Raw genomic sequence first — 19,881 nt, forward strand, 5'->3', positions numbered from 1 at the left:
CTGAGTCAAGCCCATGAACCCATTCCTCAGCTGGCACTACTGAGGACAAGGAGCAATCGAACCTGCGGGCAAGAGATCTACCTCTTCGGCGGCTTTTTTCCAGTTCATGCGCAAGACGACAACCAAAAAAGACGCCGCTTGCAGAGAGATGCAAACGATCAAACCGGTCCACAGGCCTGCAGGGAGAGCGAGAGGTTGATTCTAGGGCTGTGTTTCTCAACCTCTGAAGCTTTAAAACGGGTGAACTTCAACTCCCAGAATTCCCCAGCCAGCGTGGCTGGCTAAGGAATTCTGGGAGTTGAAGTCCGCCCATTGTAAAGTTGCCAAAGCAGAGAAATGTTGCTCTACAGTTTAAGGCTGTGTAGAATAGCCTCCTCCCATTTGCCCCCATAACAGCCCTACGAGGTAGGTTGGACCATAGTCGCTCTAGGAACTACTAAGCTGGGGAAGGCATGCTGACTGGGGAATTCTGGGAGTGAAACTCCACTCCTTTTAAAGCATGCTGGTTGGGGAATTCTGGGAGTTGAAGTCCGCCCATCTCTAAATCATGCTGGCTGGGGAATTCTGGGAGTGGAAGTCCACCCCTCTTAAAGCAGGCTGGCTGGGGACTTCTGGGACTTGAAGTCCACCCATCTTAAAGCAATCTGGCTGGGGAATTCTGGGAGTGGAAGTCCACCCATCTTAAAGCATGCTAGCTGTGGAATTCTGGGACTTGAAGTCCGCCCATCTTAAAACATGCTGGTTGAGGAATTCTGAGAGTCAAAGTCCATCCAACGTAAAGCATGCTGGCTAGAGAATTCTGGGACTTGAAGTCCACCCATCTTAAAAACTGCTGAGGTTGAGAAACATTGTTTTAGGTAGTGAGTTTGGCCCTGGAACTCACTGCCACCAGATGGGGAGGGACCAATTGTGACCTTCCTAAAGGGATCTTTCAGATTCTGTTCTATTCTATTCTATTCTATTCTATCTCAATCACTGCATGAGGCACATCTGGCTGGCCTTCCTGACAGTCCCACAAACCAAGCCGAACATCTGGAGCGCAGCTTGCAAAGAGAAATGGCACCTGCTGGCCGGCTCACCCATTACGCCAAGCTTGTACACGAACATCAGCGTAATCCCGATGGGCAATCCGATGACGTAGTAGCCCACCGCGTTGGCGATGGCGCCAATTTTCTGCTTGCCGGCGCCCCTCAGCACCCCTCCGCAAGTGGCCTGGCGAACAGAGGCAGAGACATTAGGGAAGTTCCCTAAGAGAGTCTCCTGAAAGGGTCTATTGGATCCTGAGACGAGGATGGATTAAAAACCCCACTCGGCTGGCCTACCTCACAAGGTTATTGTCCTGACAACAGGCACATTCTGTCAAGCTGCTTCAAGGTAGCCCAGGGAATGTGATTGGCCAAAGGACACAATTCCATTTTGAAAAATGGATATGGGTTCAAACCATCCACCTGTAGGGGAGACTCTCCTGGTGTGTCTCTGGATGATGCCCTGTTCTGGCTTCCCAACTAGTATAGGTAGTCCTTGACTTACAACAGTTCATTTAGCGACCGTTCAAAGTGTGTCTCTGGATGATGCCCTGTTCCGGCTTCCCAACTAGTACAGGTAGTCCTTCACTTACAACAGTTCATTTAGTGACCATTCAAAGTGTGTCTCTGGATGATGCCCTGTTCCGGCTTCCCAACCAGTACAGGTAGTCCTTGACTTACAACAGTTCATTTAGCGACCGTTCAAAGTGTGTCTCTGGATGATGCCCTGTTCCGGCTTCCCAACTAGTACAGGTAGTCCTTGACTTACAACAGTTCATTTAGCGACCGTTCAAAGTGTGTCTCTGGATGATGCCCTGTTCCGGCTTCCCAACTAGTACAGGTAGTCCTTGACTTACAACAGTTCATTTAGTGACCGTTCAAAGTGTGTCTCTGGATGATGCCCTGTTCCGGCTTCCCAGCTAGTATAGCTTGTCCTTGACTTACAACAGTTCATTTAGTGACTGAAGTTACAACAGTACTGAAAAAAATGACTTCTGACCAATTTTCACACTTACGACCGTTGCAGCATCCCTGTGGTCACGTGATCAAAATTCAGATCCTTGGCCACTGACTCATAGTTATGACGGTTGCAGAATCCCGGGGTCCTGTGATCCCCTTTTACGACCTTCTGACAAGCAAAGTCAATGAGGGAAGCCAGATTCACTTAACGACCGTGTGACTAACCGAACAACTGCAGCGATTCACTTAACAACTGTGGCAAGGAAGGTCGTAAAACGGGGCAGAGCCCAGTGAACAACTGTCTCGCTTAGCAACAGGAAGTCTGGGCTCAGTTGTGGTCGTAAGTCGAGGACTACCTGTACCCCAAAGGTCAATGGGGGAAGCCGGATTCATTTAACAACCAGGTTACTAACTTAACAGCTGCGGTGATCCACTTAGCAACTCTGGCAATAAAAGTCATAAAATGGGGGAAAAACTCATTTAACAACCGTCTCGTTTAGCAACATAAATTTTGGGCTCAGTTGCGCACTACCTACATGGGTTCAGAACTATCCACCTGCAGGAGCGATTCTCCTGGTGTGTCTCTGGATGATGCCCTGTTCTGGCTTCCCAATTAACATTCACCGATCCTGTCTTAGGGGGAACTAGATATTGGAAGGCTGCTATCATGTCCCCCCTCGTCCTTCTTTTCATTAAACTACAGTAGTGGCCAAAATTGTAGAAACCTTTTGGGAACAGTGTACAGTAGAAATGCCACCTTTGGTTAAGTTTCCACCCATTTTCCTTCCAATTTCTTTATAACTGTAGCCTTGTTCGCTTAATAATACTATTTTACATCGCTTTCTGGGCAACCAGTCAACTCTTTGCACCATGACTTTAATTTTATTACGTTTTACAAGCTCACTCAATGAAAGAACACAGAAAAACCCCAACCAACTGGATAGCGATCACATAACACACTGACAAATGTCCTCCTCTCAGCTTCAATACAGGACATCAATAACTGGATCCTACCGTGATCTGATTGGCTCATGGCCAAAACAAGAGGACACCCGATTGGCTCTCTAAACACTCGTGCTCATTGGCTACAATCAGATGAAGGAAAGCTACCTGAGATCAACCTAAGCAAGTTGTGCTTCCTTTTTCTGGTTATTTGGCTCTAACTTTTCATAGAATACAGCACAGATAGTTGAACAAACTTTGTTACATTACATTCTCGATTAAATGATCTTTCCATTGATATATAATTTTATGGTACTACTCCAAAAAAGGGGGGTGTTATTAGCCATCAAACCTCAAAAATTTTTCCCAAAAGGTTTTCACAATTTTGGCCACTACTATAGACATACCCAATTCCAGCAACCGTTCTTTATATGGAGGCTTAAACATATAAGGAACGGTTGCTGGAATTGAGTATGTTTAGTTCAATGAAGAGAAGGACGAGGGGGGACATGATAGCAGTCTTCCAATATTTGGGGGCCCATCGCAAAGAAGAGGGGGGTCAACCCATTCTCCAAAGCACTTGAAGGCCGGACAAGAAGCAACGGATGGAAACTCATCAAGGAGAGAAGCAACCTGGAATTAAGGAGAAACTTTCTGACAGTCAGGACAATTAACCAGTGGAACTCCTTGCCTCCAGAAGTTGTAGGTACTCCATCACTGGAGGCTTTTAAGAAGAGACTGGACAGCCATTTGTCTGAAATGGTATAGGGTTTCCTGCCTAAGCAGGGGGCTGGACTAGAAGACCTCCAAGGTCCCTTCCAACTCGGTTCTTCTAATTCTAATCAGATTGCATGTCTGAATCTGCAGAGAACCCCATCGAAAGAGGAACCCTGAGCCTCACAGCTCATAAGATTGTTTTCTTCCACCCTGATATCTAAGCCAGTGGTTCTCAACCTTTTTAATGCCGCGACCCCAACCGGTCGTAAGTCGAGGACTAAACCGGTCGTAAGTCGAGGACTAAACCGGTTGTAAGTCGAGGACTAAATCGGTCGTAAGTCGAGGACTACCCAACCGGTCATAAGTCGAGGACTTTCCCTGCCCGGGAGCGCCGCGCATGCGTGGTTCCGCCCCCTGCGCCAGCCGAGGCGTAGCTGGCAAGCAGCAGAGACGGAGCAGGTCGACCACCAGCTGGCCCAGCTCAAGGGAGGTAAGGCACCCGCCGGAAAAGGGAAAAAAATGGCGGACAAAAAAATGGCGGACAGCCTTGCTTGGCGACCCCCGTGAAATGGTCGACTCCAAATGGGGTCCCGACCCACAGGTTGAGAACCACTGCTCTAAGCATACTTTCATGTTTTGCCAGTGCTAGGACTCCCCTAAGGGCCAAAGTAAAAATAAAATCAAGAATAAAAAAAAATATTTATCCAGGAACTACGATTTCCACAGGAACGGGTTCTATTTGTAGCCATGAGGACTAGCAACCTGTTCGAATAAACAGGAAATGCTTTTTACAAAATCCGTTTGGCTCCCCCTCATCACACCCCACCCAGGGGCTTTGCAACCGCCATAAACTCACTGCGGTGGCATCAAACAGGTGAAAAGGGGAAAAGATCAGCATCACTTTGGACACCAAAGACACGATCTCTCTATTGAGGGAAGAAAAAAATATATATTATTAGGAGATCTGAGTTCTAAAGTCTGCCTGGGAGAAAGCTCATTGGACGATGTACAGGTAGTCTTAGATTTACAGCCCTTCATTTAGCAGCCGTTCAAAGTTACGACAGCGCTAAAAAACCCCAAACCAACAATTTATGACCAGTCCTCGCACTTATGACCGTCGCATCATCCGCCTGATCCTGTGATCAAAATTGGGATGTTTGGCAAGTGGCCAGTATTTATACTATTGCGGCTGCCATTTTGCGACCTTCCAACAAACAAACCGAAAAGGGGAAGGTGGATTCACTTAACAACCGGGTGATTCGCTTAATGGCCTAAAAAAAACGAGGTGGCCAAAATTGGTCCATAAGGCAAAATTCTGGAATTAAGACCCTGAAGTGAATCAAGTAGCATCCATTCAATGCTGTGTTGGTTTTCTTTTAATTAAATGTATCATTAGAAGCAAATGGATGGATTTGTTCTGACGGGCTGGATTGTGTCTGTGGAGGAGACACCGCTGTGACAACTAGCATCCTCTGTGTGTGTCTGTGTGTGTGTGTGTGTGTGTACACGGCCATCACAAGTTGCAAGATGCTTCGTAAGTAGCTTTTGGAGCCTCCGTCATAACTCAAGAATGGTCGTTAAGTCGGGGACTACCTGTACAGGCAGAGGGGCAACGGGCAGACTCCCATTCATTCATCCCCCTCTTGGGGAATCTTGAGAAGAGAGATAATGAGAAGAGGGCCTTACAGGTCGTTGGTGAAGATGTAGGCCACCACGTCCTTCACAGCTGCCAGCAGCCCAGCGAAAACCACCGCAAGGACCCCTGGGAAGGGAGAGAGAAGGTGGGTCCCATGCCGGGGAGGGGGGGGCAAATGTTTCATCTCTGTTCGGGGGGGGACATCTTCAGTGCGGTTGTATACTGTTTATCCATTCATCTCTATCTATCTATCTATCTATCTACCTATCCATCCGTCCATCCCTATCCATCCATCCATCCATCTATAGGTAGGTAGGTAGGTAGGTAGGTGGATGGATGGATGGATGGATAAATGATATAGATGAATGGATAGATAGATAGATAGATAGATAGATAGATAGATAGATAGATAGATAGATAGATAGATAGATAGACAGACAGACAGACAGACAGACAGACAGACAGACAGACAGACAGACAGACAAGATGATGGATAGATAGATGAATGGATGGATAGATGATAAATAGATGAGTGGATAGATAGATAGATAGATAGATAGATAGATAGATAGATAGATAGATAGACGGATAGATAGAAGGATGGATGGATGGATGGATAAATGATATAGATAAATGGATAGATAAGATAGATAGATAGAAAGAAAGAGAGAGAGAGAGAGAGAGAGAAAGAAAGAAAGAAAGAAAAAGAAAGAAAGAAAGAAAGAAAGAAAGAAAGAAAGAAAGAAAGAAAGAAAGATGGATGGATAAATGATATAGATGAATGGATAGATATAGAAAGATAGATGATAGAGATAGATAGACGAGATAGATAGATAGATAGATAGATAGATAGATAGATAGATAGATAGATAGATATAGATATGGATGGATATATGATAAATAGATGAATGGATTGATAGATAGATGATAGATGATGATAGATGTGCATGATAGACAGACAGACAAATATCTGTCTATCAAATCTATCTATATTGAACTATCCCTCCCTCCCTCCCTCCTTCTATCCCTTTATCCATCCATCCATCTCTATCAGAGGGATCCAGATGGATTATGAGGCTCTTCTAAACTAGCAGGGTCTTTGAGGTCTTCTAGTCTAACCCCTTTGCTCAGGGCAAGCGCCCACCAAAGCTGTGCCCCTTAACCTTAGCCACTTTAAGATAGGTTAATTTCAACTCCCAGCATTCCCCAGCGGGCATGAATTGGAACTTCTCCACCCTCCTCCAGAGCTTAAAGGGTCATATATACTCACCGGTGCAAAGGAGGGCCATAATGCATGACCTCTTGGCCTGGTCCACATCTCCGGCGCCTAAGGCGTTACCCACGCGGACGCTGGAAGCCACACTCATCCCCTGTGGCAGCTGAGAAGAAGCTTCTGTGAGTGGTTTTTCACTAGTTTGGAGAATATTTTTTTTTGTGCAGAGTCAATCAGGGTTAACCTCTAACCCAGTGGTTCTCAACCTTTTTAATGCCGCGACCCCAACCGGTCGTAAGTCGAGGACTAAACCGGTCATAAGTCGAGGACTAAACCGGTCATAAGTCGAGGACTACCCAACCGGTCGTAAATCGAGGACTTTCCCTGCCCGGGAGCGCTGCGCATGCGTGGTTCCGCCCCCTGCGCCGGCCGAGGCGTAGCTGGCAAGCGGCAGAGACAGAGCAGGCCGACCACCAGCTGGCCCAGCCCAAGGGAGGTAAGGCACCCGCCGGAAAAGGGGAAAAAATGGTGGACAAAAAAAATGGCGGACAAAAAAAATGGCGGACAGCCTTGCTTGGCGACCCCCGTGAAATGGTCGATCGACCCCAAATGGGGTCCCGACCCACAGGTTGAGAACCACTGGTCTAACCCAACAAAAGGCATACAAGCAGTCCTTGACTTACAACCGTTCATTTAGTGAGCGTTCAAAGTTACAACGGTGCTGAAAAAAGTGACATATGCTCGTTTTTCACACTTACGGGCATTGCAGCATCCCCATGATCACGTGACTTATACTCGGGACGCTTGGCAACCGGTTCATATTTATAACGGTTGCTGTGTCTCAGGGAGGGTCATGTGATCCTCTTTTGCGACCTTCTGAGAAGCCAAGTCAATGGGGAAGCCAGATTCACTTAACAACTGTGGCAAGAAAGGTCACAAAATGGGGCAAAACTCACTTAAAAACTGTCTCGCTTAGCAATAGAAGTTTTGGACTCCGTTGTGGTTCTAAGGCCAGGACTACCATATCTCCACCAGCATCAAATGGTTAAGCTGAGCGCATCAATCTATAACTTCTAATCCCTAGTACAGTGCTGGCGAACCTTTTAGAGACCGAGTGCCCAAAAACTGGCCCCAGCCCCGCTCCACCCCCTGCCCCGCCCCACCCCACCCTGCCTGCCTGCAGGGCCACTCATCGCCTCCAGGCCTGCCGCAGATCGCCCAGCCTACCCAGCAGTGCCATGGCGGCCACGTCCTCTGCCTGCGCCCCGCAGCATCAATTGTGTGTGATGGGGTGTGAGGGCAGAGTCTTGTCTATGCTACCTGGCTGCCATGTCCTTGGCTGCGCTGCTCCGCGTGGGCCACGCTCGGGGTGACTCTCCTCCAGGGGGGGCTGCTGGCGAGGAGGGGGTTGCGGGTGGAGGCAAGGCTGGGGCAACGGCACGTGTGCCCACAGAGAGGGCTCCGAGTGCCACCTCTGGCACCCGTGCCATAGGTTCGCCAACACTGCCCTAGCATGTGGTCTACACACAGAGTAATCTTGTTACTCACTTAACATCTGCAGTGATTCCCTAAACAACCGCAGCAAGAAAGGTCATAAAATGGGGCAAAACTCACTTAACAAATGTCTCACTTAGCAACAGAAATGTTGGGCTCAATTGTGGTTGTAAGTCGAGGACTACCTGTATAAACGGCCATGCTTCTTGCTTCTCACACTCTGCTATTGGTGTTAATTCTTTCTCAGAATTTGGCAAATTCTTACCAGATACGCGATGGTCGACAGTTCGTAGATGATGGATTGAGCCCCTAATTCAACCGTACTCATTAATCCTTAGAGGAGAGAAACATGGTTGAGAGCCAGAAGCATTACACAAAACAAGCAGCATATAAATTTAATGGCAATAACAATCATACATCTGTGAGAAATACAGGTAGTCCTCAACTTATGACCACAAATGGGCCCAAAATTTCCATTGCTAAGCAAGACAGTAGTTTTGAGTTTTGCCTGATTTGGCGGACATTCTTGTTGCGGTTGTTTAGTGAATCACTGCAGATGTTAAGTGAGTAACATGGTTGTTAAGTGGATCCGGCTTCCCCGTTGACTTTGCTTGTCAGAAGGTCACAAAAGGGGATCGCGTGGCCCCCAGGACACGGCAACCATCATAAATATGAACTAGTTACCAAGCATCTGAATGTAAATCCTGTGACCATGGGGATGCTGCAATGGCCGTAAGTGTAAAAAATGGTCATTGTCAGAAAGTTGCAACAGGGGATCATGTGACCCTGAGACACTGCAACCGTCATAAATAGAAACCAGTTGCCAAGCATCCAAATTTTGATCACACGACCATGCGAATGCTGCAGCATTGTGAAAAAAGTTGGTAAGTCCCCTTTTCAGTGCCGTAACTTTGAACGGTCACTAAATGAGTGGTTGTAAGTGGAGGACCAACTGCTCCATTTGCCTGCAACAAAGTCATAGAAAATGAAGAAATAGAATAGAATAGAATAGAATAGAATAGAAAATAGAACAGAAAATAGAATGGAATAGAATAGAATAGAATAGAATAGAATAGAATAGAATAGAATAGAATAGAATAGAATAGAATAGAATAGAATAGAATATAGAATAGAAAATAGAATAAAATGGAATGGAATGGAATAAAATGGAATGGAATGGAATGGAATAGAATAGAATAGAATAGAATAGAATAGAATAGAATAGAATAGAATAGAATAGAATAGAATGGAATGGAATGGAATGGAATGGAATGGAATAGAATGGAATGGAATGGAATGGAATGGAATGGAATAGAAAATAGAATGGAATAGAATAGAATAGAATAGAATATAGAATAGAATAAAATGGAATGGAATGGAATAAAATAGAATGGAATGGAATGGAATGGAATGGAATAGAGTAGAGTAGAGTAGAGTAGAGTGGAGTGGAATGGAGTGGAGTAGAGTAGAGTAGAGTAGAGTAGAGTAGAGTAGAGTAGAGTAGAGTAGAGTAGAGTAGAGTAGAATATAGAATAACAAAGTTGGAAGGGATTTTAGAGGTCTTCTAGTCCAACCCCCTACTCAGGCAGGAAACCCTATAACTGAAGTGCTCTGGGATTTTAGAATTCAAACAGATAGGCAGCTGCTACACACACACACCCCAGGCTTAACAACTGTTGATAAGAAAGTCCAAAAAATCCAGATAGTGGATGTGGCAGCACTGGGAGACAGCAGATCAGAAGAGAAAGAAGTGGAGAGGATCACAAAATGAAAATAGAACGACCGTGGCAAAAGAAAGTAAAGGTAGTGGTCAATATATTCAATAACATATTCAATATATGATAGGCCTCTTGGCTGCCATCCCAAAACATCTGCAGCACCACTCGAACCCCATCGGCATTGAAAAAAATTCACCATCGGTCAATTGCAAAAGGCAGCTTTCCTCGGAACGGCTGACATCCCGCGACGAAAGCTTTAAATATTATTCGACACCCACATCCGTCTATCCCAGGTTCTTGGGAAGGAACTTGACCAGTAGACAGAAACCTGCCAAATGCGGTCTAAACATCTGGCTGACTGTGGGACCGACCATTTGCGTCATCACGAAAAGTGAAAGTGAAAGTGAAAACCTTTGGATCCGCAACTGCGTCACCAACAGGAACCAGACAATCCGAAGGAGTGCCATGTTGTCAGGGCCGATGCAGAGCAATTTGGGGGGGTCAGTTGCTGTCATTAAGTGGAGGAGTACTTATACGGCAATCCTTGACTTACAGTGGTTCATTTAGTGACCGTTCAAGGTTACGACGGCACTGGAAAAAGGGACTTGTGACCGTTTTTCACACTTAACGACCGTTGCAGCGTCCCTACGGTCACGTGATCAAAATTCAGACGCTTGGCAACTGACTCGTATTTATGACGGTCGCAGCGTCCCGGGGGGGGGTCACGTGATCCGCTTTTGCGACCTTCTGAGAAGCAAAGTCAGTGGGGAAGCCAGATTCACTTAACAACCATGTGACTTAACTCAAGAATTGCAGCGATTCACTTGTGGCGAGAAAGGTCGTAAAACGGGGCAAAACTCACCTAACAAATGTCTCGCTTAGCAACATAAATTTGGGGCTCATGTGCGGTCGTATGTCGAGGACTACCTGTATAACGCCACCGAACTGTAGAGCCACTCGCCCGGGGAGACAACGAAGAGGCCCCTGCTGGCCGAGAGAGAAAAGGGGTGGGGGGGTCTCACCTGCGAGGAAGCTGCCAATCTCAAAAGTCCACCACTCAATGCAGATCATAAACATGCTGGGCAGGGCCAACCGGACGAAGGGACCCCATTCCTGCAGACAATCCATCGTCCAGCCTGTAAAACACAAGGGCTCCCGTGTCAGGGCGAGGGCCTTGTCTGTCTGTGGCTGTTTGTCTCTGTGTTTATGTGTGCGTGTGTCTGAATAACAGACTAACAGAGTTGGAAGGGACCCTGGAGGTCTTCTAGTCCAACCCCCTGCTCAAGCAGGAGACCCTATACTATTTCAGACAAATTGTTGTCCAATTTCTTCATATAAACCTCCAGTGTTGGAGCAGTGGCTGAGTTTGTGTCTGTGTGTCTGTGTCTGTATCTGTGTGTCTATATCTGTGGATCTACAGTATGTTGCGTCTGTGTATCTGTGTGTCTATGTTGTGTGTGTCTATGTTGTGTCTGTGTGCCTATGTTGTGTCTATGCTGTGTCTGTATGTCTCTGTTGTGTGTGTGTGTGTCTATGTTGTGTCTGAATGTCTATGTTGTGTCTGTGCGTCTATATTGTGTCTGTGTGTCTATGTTGTGTTTGAGTGTCTATATTGTGTCTGTGCGTCTGTATTGTGTCTGTGTATCTGTGTGTAAGCCTATTGGGTCTGTGTGTCTATGCTGTGTCTGTGTCTGTGTGTTTATGTTGTGTCTGTGTGTCTATGTTGTGTCTGTGTATTTATGTTGCATCTGTATATGTCTGTGTCTCTGTGTCTATATTGTATTTGTGTATCTGTCTGTGTCCGTGTCTGTGTATCTATGTTGTGTTTGTGTATCTGTCTGTGCCTGTCTCTATGTGTCTATGTTGTGTCTGTGTGTCTATGTTGTGTCTGTGTATGTCTGTGTGTCTACTTGAGTGTCTGTGTTTCTGTGTGTGTGTGTGAGGGGTGTGTGTCTCTGTATGTGCTTTGTTATACAGGTTTCTTGTAGCCCAGCCAGGGGTATCTTTGGTGAGATGAGTGGCCATATAAATCAAACTAAGAGAATAAATAAATAAATGTCTGAAAACGGGCCGTTACTTCTCACGAACATAAAAGAGTGGAGAGAGGGGGGGAAAAGTGTTTCTAGCTGTGCCCATGATTCTCTCAACCCTTCCTGCCCAGGTCGCAAAAATATTCTGCTTTTCTACTACCTCCCCAGGTCTCCTTATGGATCTTTCTCCACCAGACAAAGAGGAAGAGGAGAAACGCCTGCAGATTCTGCGAAAGGGTGTTGGCCCAGGCTGAACCTCTGTGGGAGAGAAAGAAAGAGAAAGAAAGAAAGAAAGAAAAAGAGAGAGAAAGTAAATAAGTCAATCTTAATGTTTGGCCATCTTGTTTGATTGAACTCATGAGAGATGGGAACTTCATTCTTATGACAGGGGGTCTTCAACTTAGGACCACAATTGAGTCCAAAATTTCCGCTGCTAACAAGACAGATTCTAAGAGAATTTTGCCCCGTTTTATGACCTTGTTTGCCATGGTTATTAAATGAATTACTGTAGTTGTTAAATTAGCAACACGGTTGTTAAATGAATCTGACTTCCCCACTGACTTTCTGTTAGAAAGTCTGTTTATACATAGCAGATCAGATCAAACAAACGGCACCGTCACCATGTGCTTTACTGCTTAACTGTTTTAACTGTAACAGGAAACAGGAAACTCTGCTTAGGACAAAAGACCATAGTGTATATACCAAAGGGGCTTTTTCTGGAGGCATCTGGACTTCCTTGTTTTTCTTTGAAGACGTTTCACTTCTCCTCCAAGAAGCTTCTTCGGCTCTGACTGGATGGTGGGGAATGGAAGGATTTATACTCCTTGCAGAAAGCCGGTCATTTGCCTTCTTTTAGAGAGCTGTTGAGGCCGCCTGGAGGTTTACCTGTGTCCTCAGGGTCACCTGAGTGGTGCAAATGGGTGTGGAGCCTTCTTGGGCCTGCGGAAAGGACCATGTTGTAGACTGGAGATGGATGATGTCGTGTCCCTCCCCCTCTGTTGAGGGAGGGCTGTTCAGTTTTGACCTAGATGGCCTCTTTGACCCCTCTTTCAAACCAGCGGTCCTCTCTGTTCAAAATGTGGACTTTGCTGTCTTCGAAAGAGCAGCCTTCATCTTTTAAATGCAGATGGACTGCTGAATCTTGTCTTGATGGGTTTGTTCTCCCAAGTTGTGCCACGCGTTTGTGAAGTGGTTGTTTTGTTTCCCCAATGTGCAGATCTGCACATAGCTCACTGCATTGTACTGCATATACCACGTTGCTTAGGGTACATTGGGGAAACAAAACAACCACTTCATAAATCCTTCCATTCCCCACCATCCCAGTCGGAGCTGAAGAAGCTTCTTGGGAGGAGAAGCAAAAGTTCTTCAAAGAAACAACAAGAAAGTCCAGTGGCCTCGTGAAAAAGCACCTTTGGGATAAACCATGACCTGGGTGACTGAGAATCTCCATAGACATGAAAGAGCATTATGTTTTGAACTCGGGCCTTGTCTGTCACGCTTACACCACGCCCAGCTTGAAGACGTGCAAAAAGACGGCATTCATGATCACGTTCAACACGTTCACCACCACGCCGGTCACCACTTGAGGCAAGAGGACAGCCTGGAATGGAGAAAAAAAGGACAAATTGAACACAAGGCCGGTTTAAGCAATGCTGCAGGGCAGGGGCCCCTGTAGGCCTCTGACTTGAGACTGCTGACTTTGGGGAGAGAAACGGGGTGTCGTTTAATCAGGATTGTGGGGCCATTTCAATCAATCAGAACAGAGCTGGAAGGGACCTTGGAGGTCTTCTAGTCCAGCCCCTTGCTCAAGCAGGAATCCCTATACCAGGGGTAGGCAACCTTGGCTCTTTTATGACTGGTGGACTTCAACTCCCAGAATTCCTGAGCCAGCCATGCTGAGGAGAAATGGAGAGGTTTCCAAGCTGAGCCAGGCTGGCTCAGGAATTCTGGGAGTTGAAGTCCACGAGTCATAAAAGAGCCAAGGTTGCCTACCTCTGGCCTAGACCATTTGACAGAAGTGGCTGTCCAGTCTCTTCTTAAAAACCTCCAGTGATGGAGCACCCACAACTTCTGGAGGCAGGTTGTTCCACTGGTTAATTGTCCTCACGGTCAGAAAATTCCTCCTTAGTTCCAGGTTGCTTCTCTCCTTGATTAGTTTCCATCCATTTCCTTCCTTCCTTCCTTCCCTCCTTCCTTCCTTCCTTCCTTCCTTAATCATAGAATCCTAGGGATGGAAGGGACCTTGGAGGTCATCTAGTCCAACCCCCTGCTCAGGCAGGAAACCCTATACCATTTCAGATCAAATGGCTGCCCAGTCTCTTCTTAAAAACCTCCAGTGCTGGAGAATTCACAGCTTCTGGAGGCAGGTTAATTGTTCTCACTGTCAGAAAATTCCTCCTTATTTCCAGGTTGATTAGTTTCCATCTGCTGCTTCTTGTCCTGTCTTCAGGTGCCTTGGGGAATAGGTTGACCCCCCCCTCTTCTTCGTGGCGGCCCCTCAAATATTGGAACGCTGCTATCATGTCCCCTAGTCCTTCCTTTCTCTAGACTGGCCATACCCAAATCTTGCAACTGTTCTTCATATTTTTGTGTCTCCGGACTTTTAATCATCTTAGTTGCTCAATTGTTCTTCTCTGCACTTGGCAAGATGGACATTAAGTTTAATAATCAGTAAAAAATAATTCGATGAATAAAGTTTATTTAGAATTCTTTATTCTTGATTGGCCAAGTATGATTGGACACGTAAGGGATTTGTCTCCGGTGTGGAAGCTCTCAGTGTACATACAAACAACTAAGTAATAAACTAATCAAGGAGAGAAGCAACCTAGAACTAAGAAGAAATATTCTGATTATTACAACAATTAACCAGTGGAACAACCTGCCTCCAGAAGCGGTGAATGCTCCAACACTGGAAGTTTTTAAGAAGAGACTGGACAGCCATTTGTTTGAAATGGTATAGGGTTTCCTGCCTGAGCAGGGGGTTGGACTAGATGACCTCCAAGGTCCCTTCCAACTTTATTATTATTATTATTATAGGTATTTACCCACGTAGTAGGACTGTATTGCTATTATCCTTCTCGTCGTCTCATCTATCCTACTACCTTCTCCTATTGGGTATCTTATGATTTATCCCTTGTTGTTTGTATCTTATGATTAGTGATTGTAACTATGATCTATGATATATAACCTACCACTTTGTTCTTTGCATGTACACTGAGGGCTTCTGCACCGGAGACAAATTTATTGTGTGTCCAATCACGCTTGGCCAATAAAGAATCCTATTTTGTTCCATTTCACCATTGTCCTAATCCTCTGCTTTTGAGGTACGGTGGCCTCCCCCAGTAAATTCTGCTTTTAACCATAAAGCAAAATGCATACAATACCTGACTTTGCAAATAGCGTGTTTCCAGCTGGTAGATGAACGCAGCCTGTGAATGTATCCCAAACGTAATAAGTTAGCTTCTTCGATTGAAAATCAGTTTCACGATTATCTATTTTAATTTAATTTAATTTAAATTAAATTGTCTTCACCTATCAAGTCAGGTCTCAGCTAACAAGCCATAATGTGTCCTGAACAAACAGGCCATTATGCGCGCCTTCCAAAGGCAACAGTCCTGTTCACACAACCAACAGAGGAAACAGACTCCTCGGAACCTGTTTTAGCCCGGTCTGTATGCGTTATGCGAACGCAGCCAACGAAACACTTACCGGCAGGGCTGGAATGAAGATCATCACGTAAATGTGGGTTAATCTGTAAGACAAAATTGAACCACATTTTAATGGGATGGGAACGGCGAATGGGTGGCATACAGGAACCCTGGTGGCTCAGCGGTTAGGATGAGGCATTGCGGGGAAAACTCTGCCCACAGCCAGGAAGTTCGATCCTGACCGGCTCAAGGTGGACTCAGCCTTCTGTCCTTCCGAGGTTGGTAAAATGAGGACCCAGATTGTTGGGGGCAAATAGGCTGACTCTGTAAACCGCTTAGAGAGGGCAGTAAAAGCACCGTGAAGCGGTATATAAGTCTAAGTGGTATTGCTAGTGCTACCTACATACCTATTTATCTATCATTTATCTTTTATCATTTCATCTCTATCTCTCTTTATATAGACATATAGATATCTATATTCTCTCTCTGCCTACCTGCCTACCTGTCATGTCAATCTATCTATTATTCATTCTATCTGTCTATCTGTCTATCTATCTATCTATCTATCTCTATCTATCCATCCATCTATCCATCCATCCATCCATCCATCCATCCATCCATCCATCCATCCATCCTAAGTATATATCGTATCCTATCTATCTATCTATCTATCTATCTATCTATCTATCTATCTATCTATCTATCTATCTATCTATCTATCTATCTATCTATCTATCTATCTATCTATCCATTCATCCATCCATCCATCCATCCACACACTTATCTACCTACCTACCTACCTATCCATCCATCCAAACACCTACCTACCTACCTGCCTGCCTGCCTGCCTGCCTGCCTGCCTGCCTGCCTATCTATCTATCTATCTGTCTGTCTGTCCGTCCGTCCGTCCGTCCGTCCGTCCGTCCATCCTATCTATCCTATCTATCTATCTATCTATCCATCCATCCATCCATCCATCCATCCATCCATCCATCCATCCTATCTATCCTATCTATCCTATCATCTATCTATCTATCTATCTATCTATCTATCTATCTATCTATCTATCTATCTATCTATCTATCTATCTATCTATCTATCCATCCATCCATCCATCCATCCATCCATCCATCCTAACTATATATCATATCCTATCTATCCTATCCTATCCTATCTATCTATCTATCTATCTATCTATCTATCTATCTATCTATCTATCTATCTATCTATCTATCTATCTATCTATCTATCATCTATCTATCTATCTATCTATCTATCTATCTATCTATCCCAGAAGCACGAAGCTGAAGACACCAGCCTGAAGATGATGAATGTGACTTCGTCGAAACGTCGCCAAGACACTTCTAATTCTACGCGGGAGAAAACCCGAATAACTAAAGACCTACATACAAACACCCGCGAAAACCTCAGAAAACATATATATATATATATATATATATATGATAAAAAAGCAAATAAAAGGCGAGCACCAAGAGGAATAAAATTTAAAAGTTTAAAAATTTAATGAGCCGAGCTTTCGTCAGAACCATCTGACATCATCAGGGCGTTAAAACAGCAGTCTGGAAGAAACCCTTATAAAGCGTTGATCGCCTGCATCCGGCTTCTGCTACATGTTAATGGACCCAGCTGTTCCTGCCGTATTACGGGCAAGGCGCCTACTCCAGTGCAAGGGGTCCCTTTAAATGTTTTGCGCCTTCTATCGCCGGCTTTCTCTACCCCCGCCCTCCATTAACACGTAGCAGAAGCCGGATGCAGGCGATCAACGCTTTATAAGGGTTTCTTCCAGACTGCTGTTTTAACGCCCTGATGATGTCAGATGGTTCTGACGAAAGCTCGGCTCATTAAATTTTTAAACTTTTAAATTTTATTCCTCTTGGTGCTCGCCTTTTATTTGCTTTTTTATCATGACTACACCCAAGAGTCAGATTTTTAGTATAATTAATTCTCATATATATATCCCACCCAATCAGTTCAAACCCCACTGGCAGTTAAAAGGAAGAAACAGCTGCGATCACACATTACTCCTAGAAGCACGAAGCTGAAGACACCAGCCTGAAGATGACGAATGAGACTTCGTCGAAACGTCGCCAAGACACTTCCAATTTTACGCGGGAGAAAACCCGAATAACCAAAGACCTACATCTCTATCTATCTATCTATCTATCTATCTATCTATCTATCTATCTATCTATCTATCTATCTATCTATCTATCTATCTATCTATCTATATCTATCTATCTATCTATCTATCCATCCATCCATCCATCCATCCATCCATCCATCCATCCATCCATCCACTTACCTACCTACCTATCCATCCATCCACACACCTACCTACCTACCTACCTACCTGCCTGCCTGCCTGCCTGCCTCTCTCTCTCTCTCTCTCTCTCTCTCTCTCTCTCTCTCTCTCTCTCTCTCTCTCTCTCTTTCTCTCTCTTTCTCTCCCTCTTTCTCTCTCTCTCNTCCATCCATCCATCCATCCATCCATCCATCTATCTATCTATCTATCTATCTATCTATCTATCTATCTATCTATCTATCTATCTATCTGAGCATAAATAGGAGAAGCCTTCCTTTCTCAATCTCCAGGGTCCAGCCCTTTCCCTGGACGTTCCCATTAACACTACAGGCCTTCACTAAAGGAACAATTTACTGATCATTCAAAGTTACAACAGCACCAGAAAAAAGCGACTTATGACCGTTTTTCACACTGACGACCGTTGCAGCCTCCCCAGGGTCACCTGATCAAAATTGGTTCGTGTGGCAAGTGGCTCATATTTATGATGCTCGCTGTGTCCCCGGGGTCATGTGATCCCCTTTTGCGACCGTCTGACAAGCAAAGTCAACGGGGAAGCCAGGTTCACTTAACAACCGCGTCACTAACTTAACAACTGCAGTGATTCACTCAACAACTGTGGCCAGAAAAGTCAGAAGATGGGGGAAAACCCACTTAACAACCGTCTTGCTTAGCAATGGAAATTTTGGGCTCGAATGTGGTCGTAAGTTGAAGACCTGTATTCATAGATATACATGTGCATGTGTGAGAGGATGTAAAATATAAACACACACACACACAAACTCTTGTTTCAAGATTCACACAAATGCTGGAAGCCTTCTTTTCTCAATGCCCCCAACATCCAGGCCTGAAAGATAGACTACTCCTTTCCGTGGAGGTTCTCTTATAAGACTAAATTGTGTTGCTGTTGTTGGTGGGGTTTTTTTAAAAAGAAATGTAAACATCCGCTATTAAAACTCCTTTCCCCCCTAAACGATGTGAAGATTAAACTTTTTGACCCAAAAAATATATATATAAGAGATAGAGGGCATATAGGTTTTTTCCTCAAAATTCGAAACGATGAAGAAGAGGTAACGCCCCCTCCCCCCCCAAAAAAACAGGAACGAGAGACGAGGCGAAAAACAAGAGACGGAAGGAGACAAAAAAGAGGGTTGTGTGGTGGTTACACAAGAGCAAGGGGTGTTTTTGGAACACAACCCAGCTGAGAGAGATGCTTTTCGGCTTTTTTTTTTTTTTTTTAAGCAAACAGAAATAGGAGAATCTGTGAGGTAAAACGGTTCTTTTGTCCCTTTTTCTTTGCGGTGCTCCACCCAAAAGGATCAGATTAAAGAGTTGGATTAATTGGGGTCGATGGCTTAATTTAATTTGGATGGGTTTCTTGAGGCGTGTGATTTTTTTTGTGTGTGCATGTCGGTTGAAATTAGCCTGTCATAAACCAACATACGGCTCGTGCTCGACTTACGACCGCAATGGAGCTCAAAATTTATGTTGCTAAGAGAGACACCGGCTAAGTGAGTTTTGCTCCATTTTATCATTTAACAGTTGTTCAGTGAATCCCTGCAGTTGTTAAGTTGGGAACACAGTCGTTAAGTGAATCTGGCTTCCCCGTTGACTAAGCCACTTTTTTTCACTGCTGTCGTAAAATGGAACAGACCTTAAGAATAGAATGGAACGGAACGGAACAGAACGGAATGGAATGGAATACAATACAATACAATACAATACAATACAATACAATACAATACAACACAATACAATACAATACAATCAACAGGAATAGAATAGAGTAGAGTAGAGTAGAGTAGAGTAGAGTAGAGTAGAATAGAATAACAATAGAATAGAATAGAATAGAATAGAATAACAATAGAACAGAATAGAATAACAATAGAATAGAATAATAATAGAATATAATAACAATAGAACAGAACAGAATAGGAGGAGAGGAGAGGAGAGAAGAGAAGAGAAGAGAAAGGAGAGAGGGGAGAGGAGAGGAGAGGAGAGGAAAGAGGAGGAGAAGAGGAGAGGAGAGGAGAGAAGAGAAAGGAGAGAGGGGAGAGAAGGGGAGAGGAGAGAAGAGGAGAGAAAGGAGAGAGGAGAAGAGAGAGAGGAGAAGGGGAGGGGAGAGGAGAGGAGAGGAGAGAAGAGGAGAGGAGAGGAGAGGAGAGAAAGGAGAGAGGCG

General features: G+C 44.9%; 1 protein-coding gene across 1 annotated transcript in view; it reads right to left on the minus strand.

The window, feature by feature from the left end:
• Window positions 1-36: 36 nt before the first annotated feature.
• LOC107298353 (multidrug and toxin extrusion protein 2-like) overlaps window positions 37-19,881 on the minus strand; it is a 37,090-nt gene continuing 17,245 nt past the window's right edge. Inside the window, exons 5-15 of the mRNA XM_015827730.1 lie at window positions 15,444-15,486; window positions 15,119-15,163; window positions 13,238-13,335; window positions 11,896-11,993; window positions 10,728-10,841; window positions 8,253-8,320; window positions 6,551-6,659; window positions 5,331-5,406; window positions 4,501-4,570; window positions 1,080-1,212; window positions 37-176 (exon numbers count right to left, since the gene is read on the minus strand). Coding sequence (XP_015683216.1) covers window positions 37-176; window positions 1,080-1,212; window positions 4,501-4,570; window positions 5,331-5,406; window positions 6,551-6,659; window positions 8,253-8,320; window positions 10,728-10,841; window positions 11,896-11,993; window positions 13,238-13,335; window positions 15,119-15,163; window positions 15,444-15,486 — 994 coding nt within the window. The remainder of the gene's footprint in view (window positions 177-1,079; window positions 1,213-4,500; window positions 4,571-5,330; window positions 5,407-6,550; window positions 6,660-8,252; window positions 8,321-10,727; window positions 10,842-11,895; window positions 11,994-13,237; window positions 13,336-15,118; window positions 15,164-15,443; window positions 15,487-19,881) is intronic.

This window comes from Protobothrops mucrosquamatus, unplaced genomic scaffold, assembly GCF_001527695.2.
Source record: "Protobothrops mucrosquamatus isolate PMUCROS unplaced genomic scaffold, P.Mucros_1.0 scaffold3907, whole genome shotgun sequence".
Lineage (NCBI taxonomy): Eukaryota > Metazoa > Chordata > Lepidosauria > Squamata > Viperidae > Protobothrops > Protobothrops mucrosquamatus.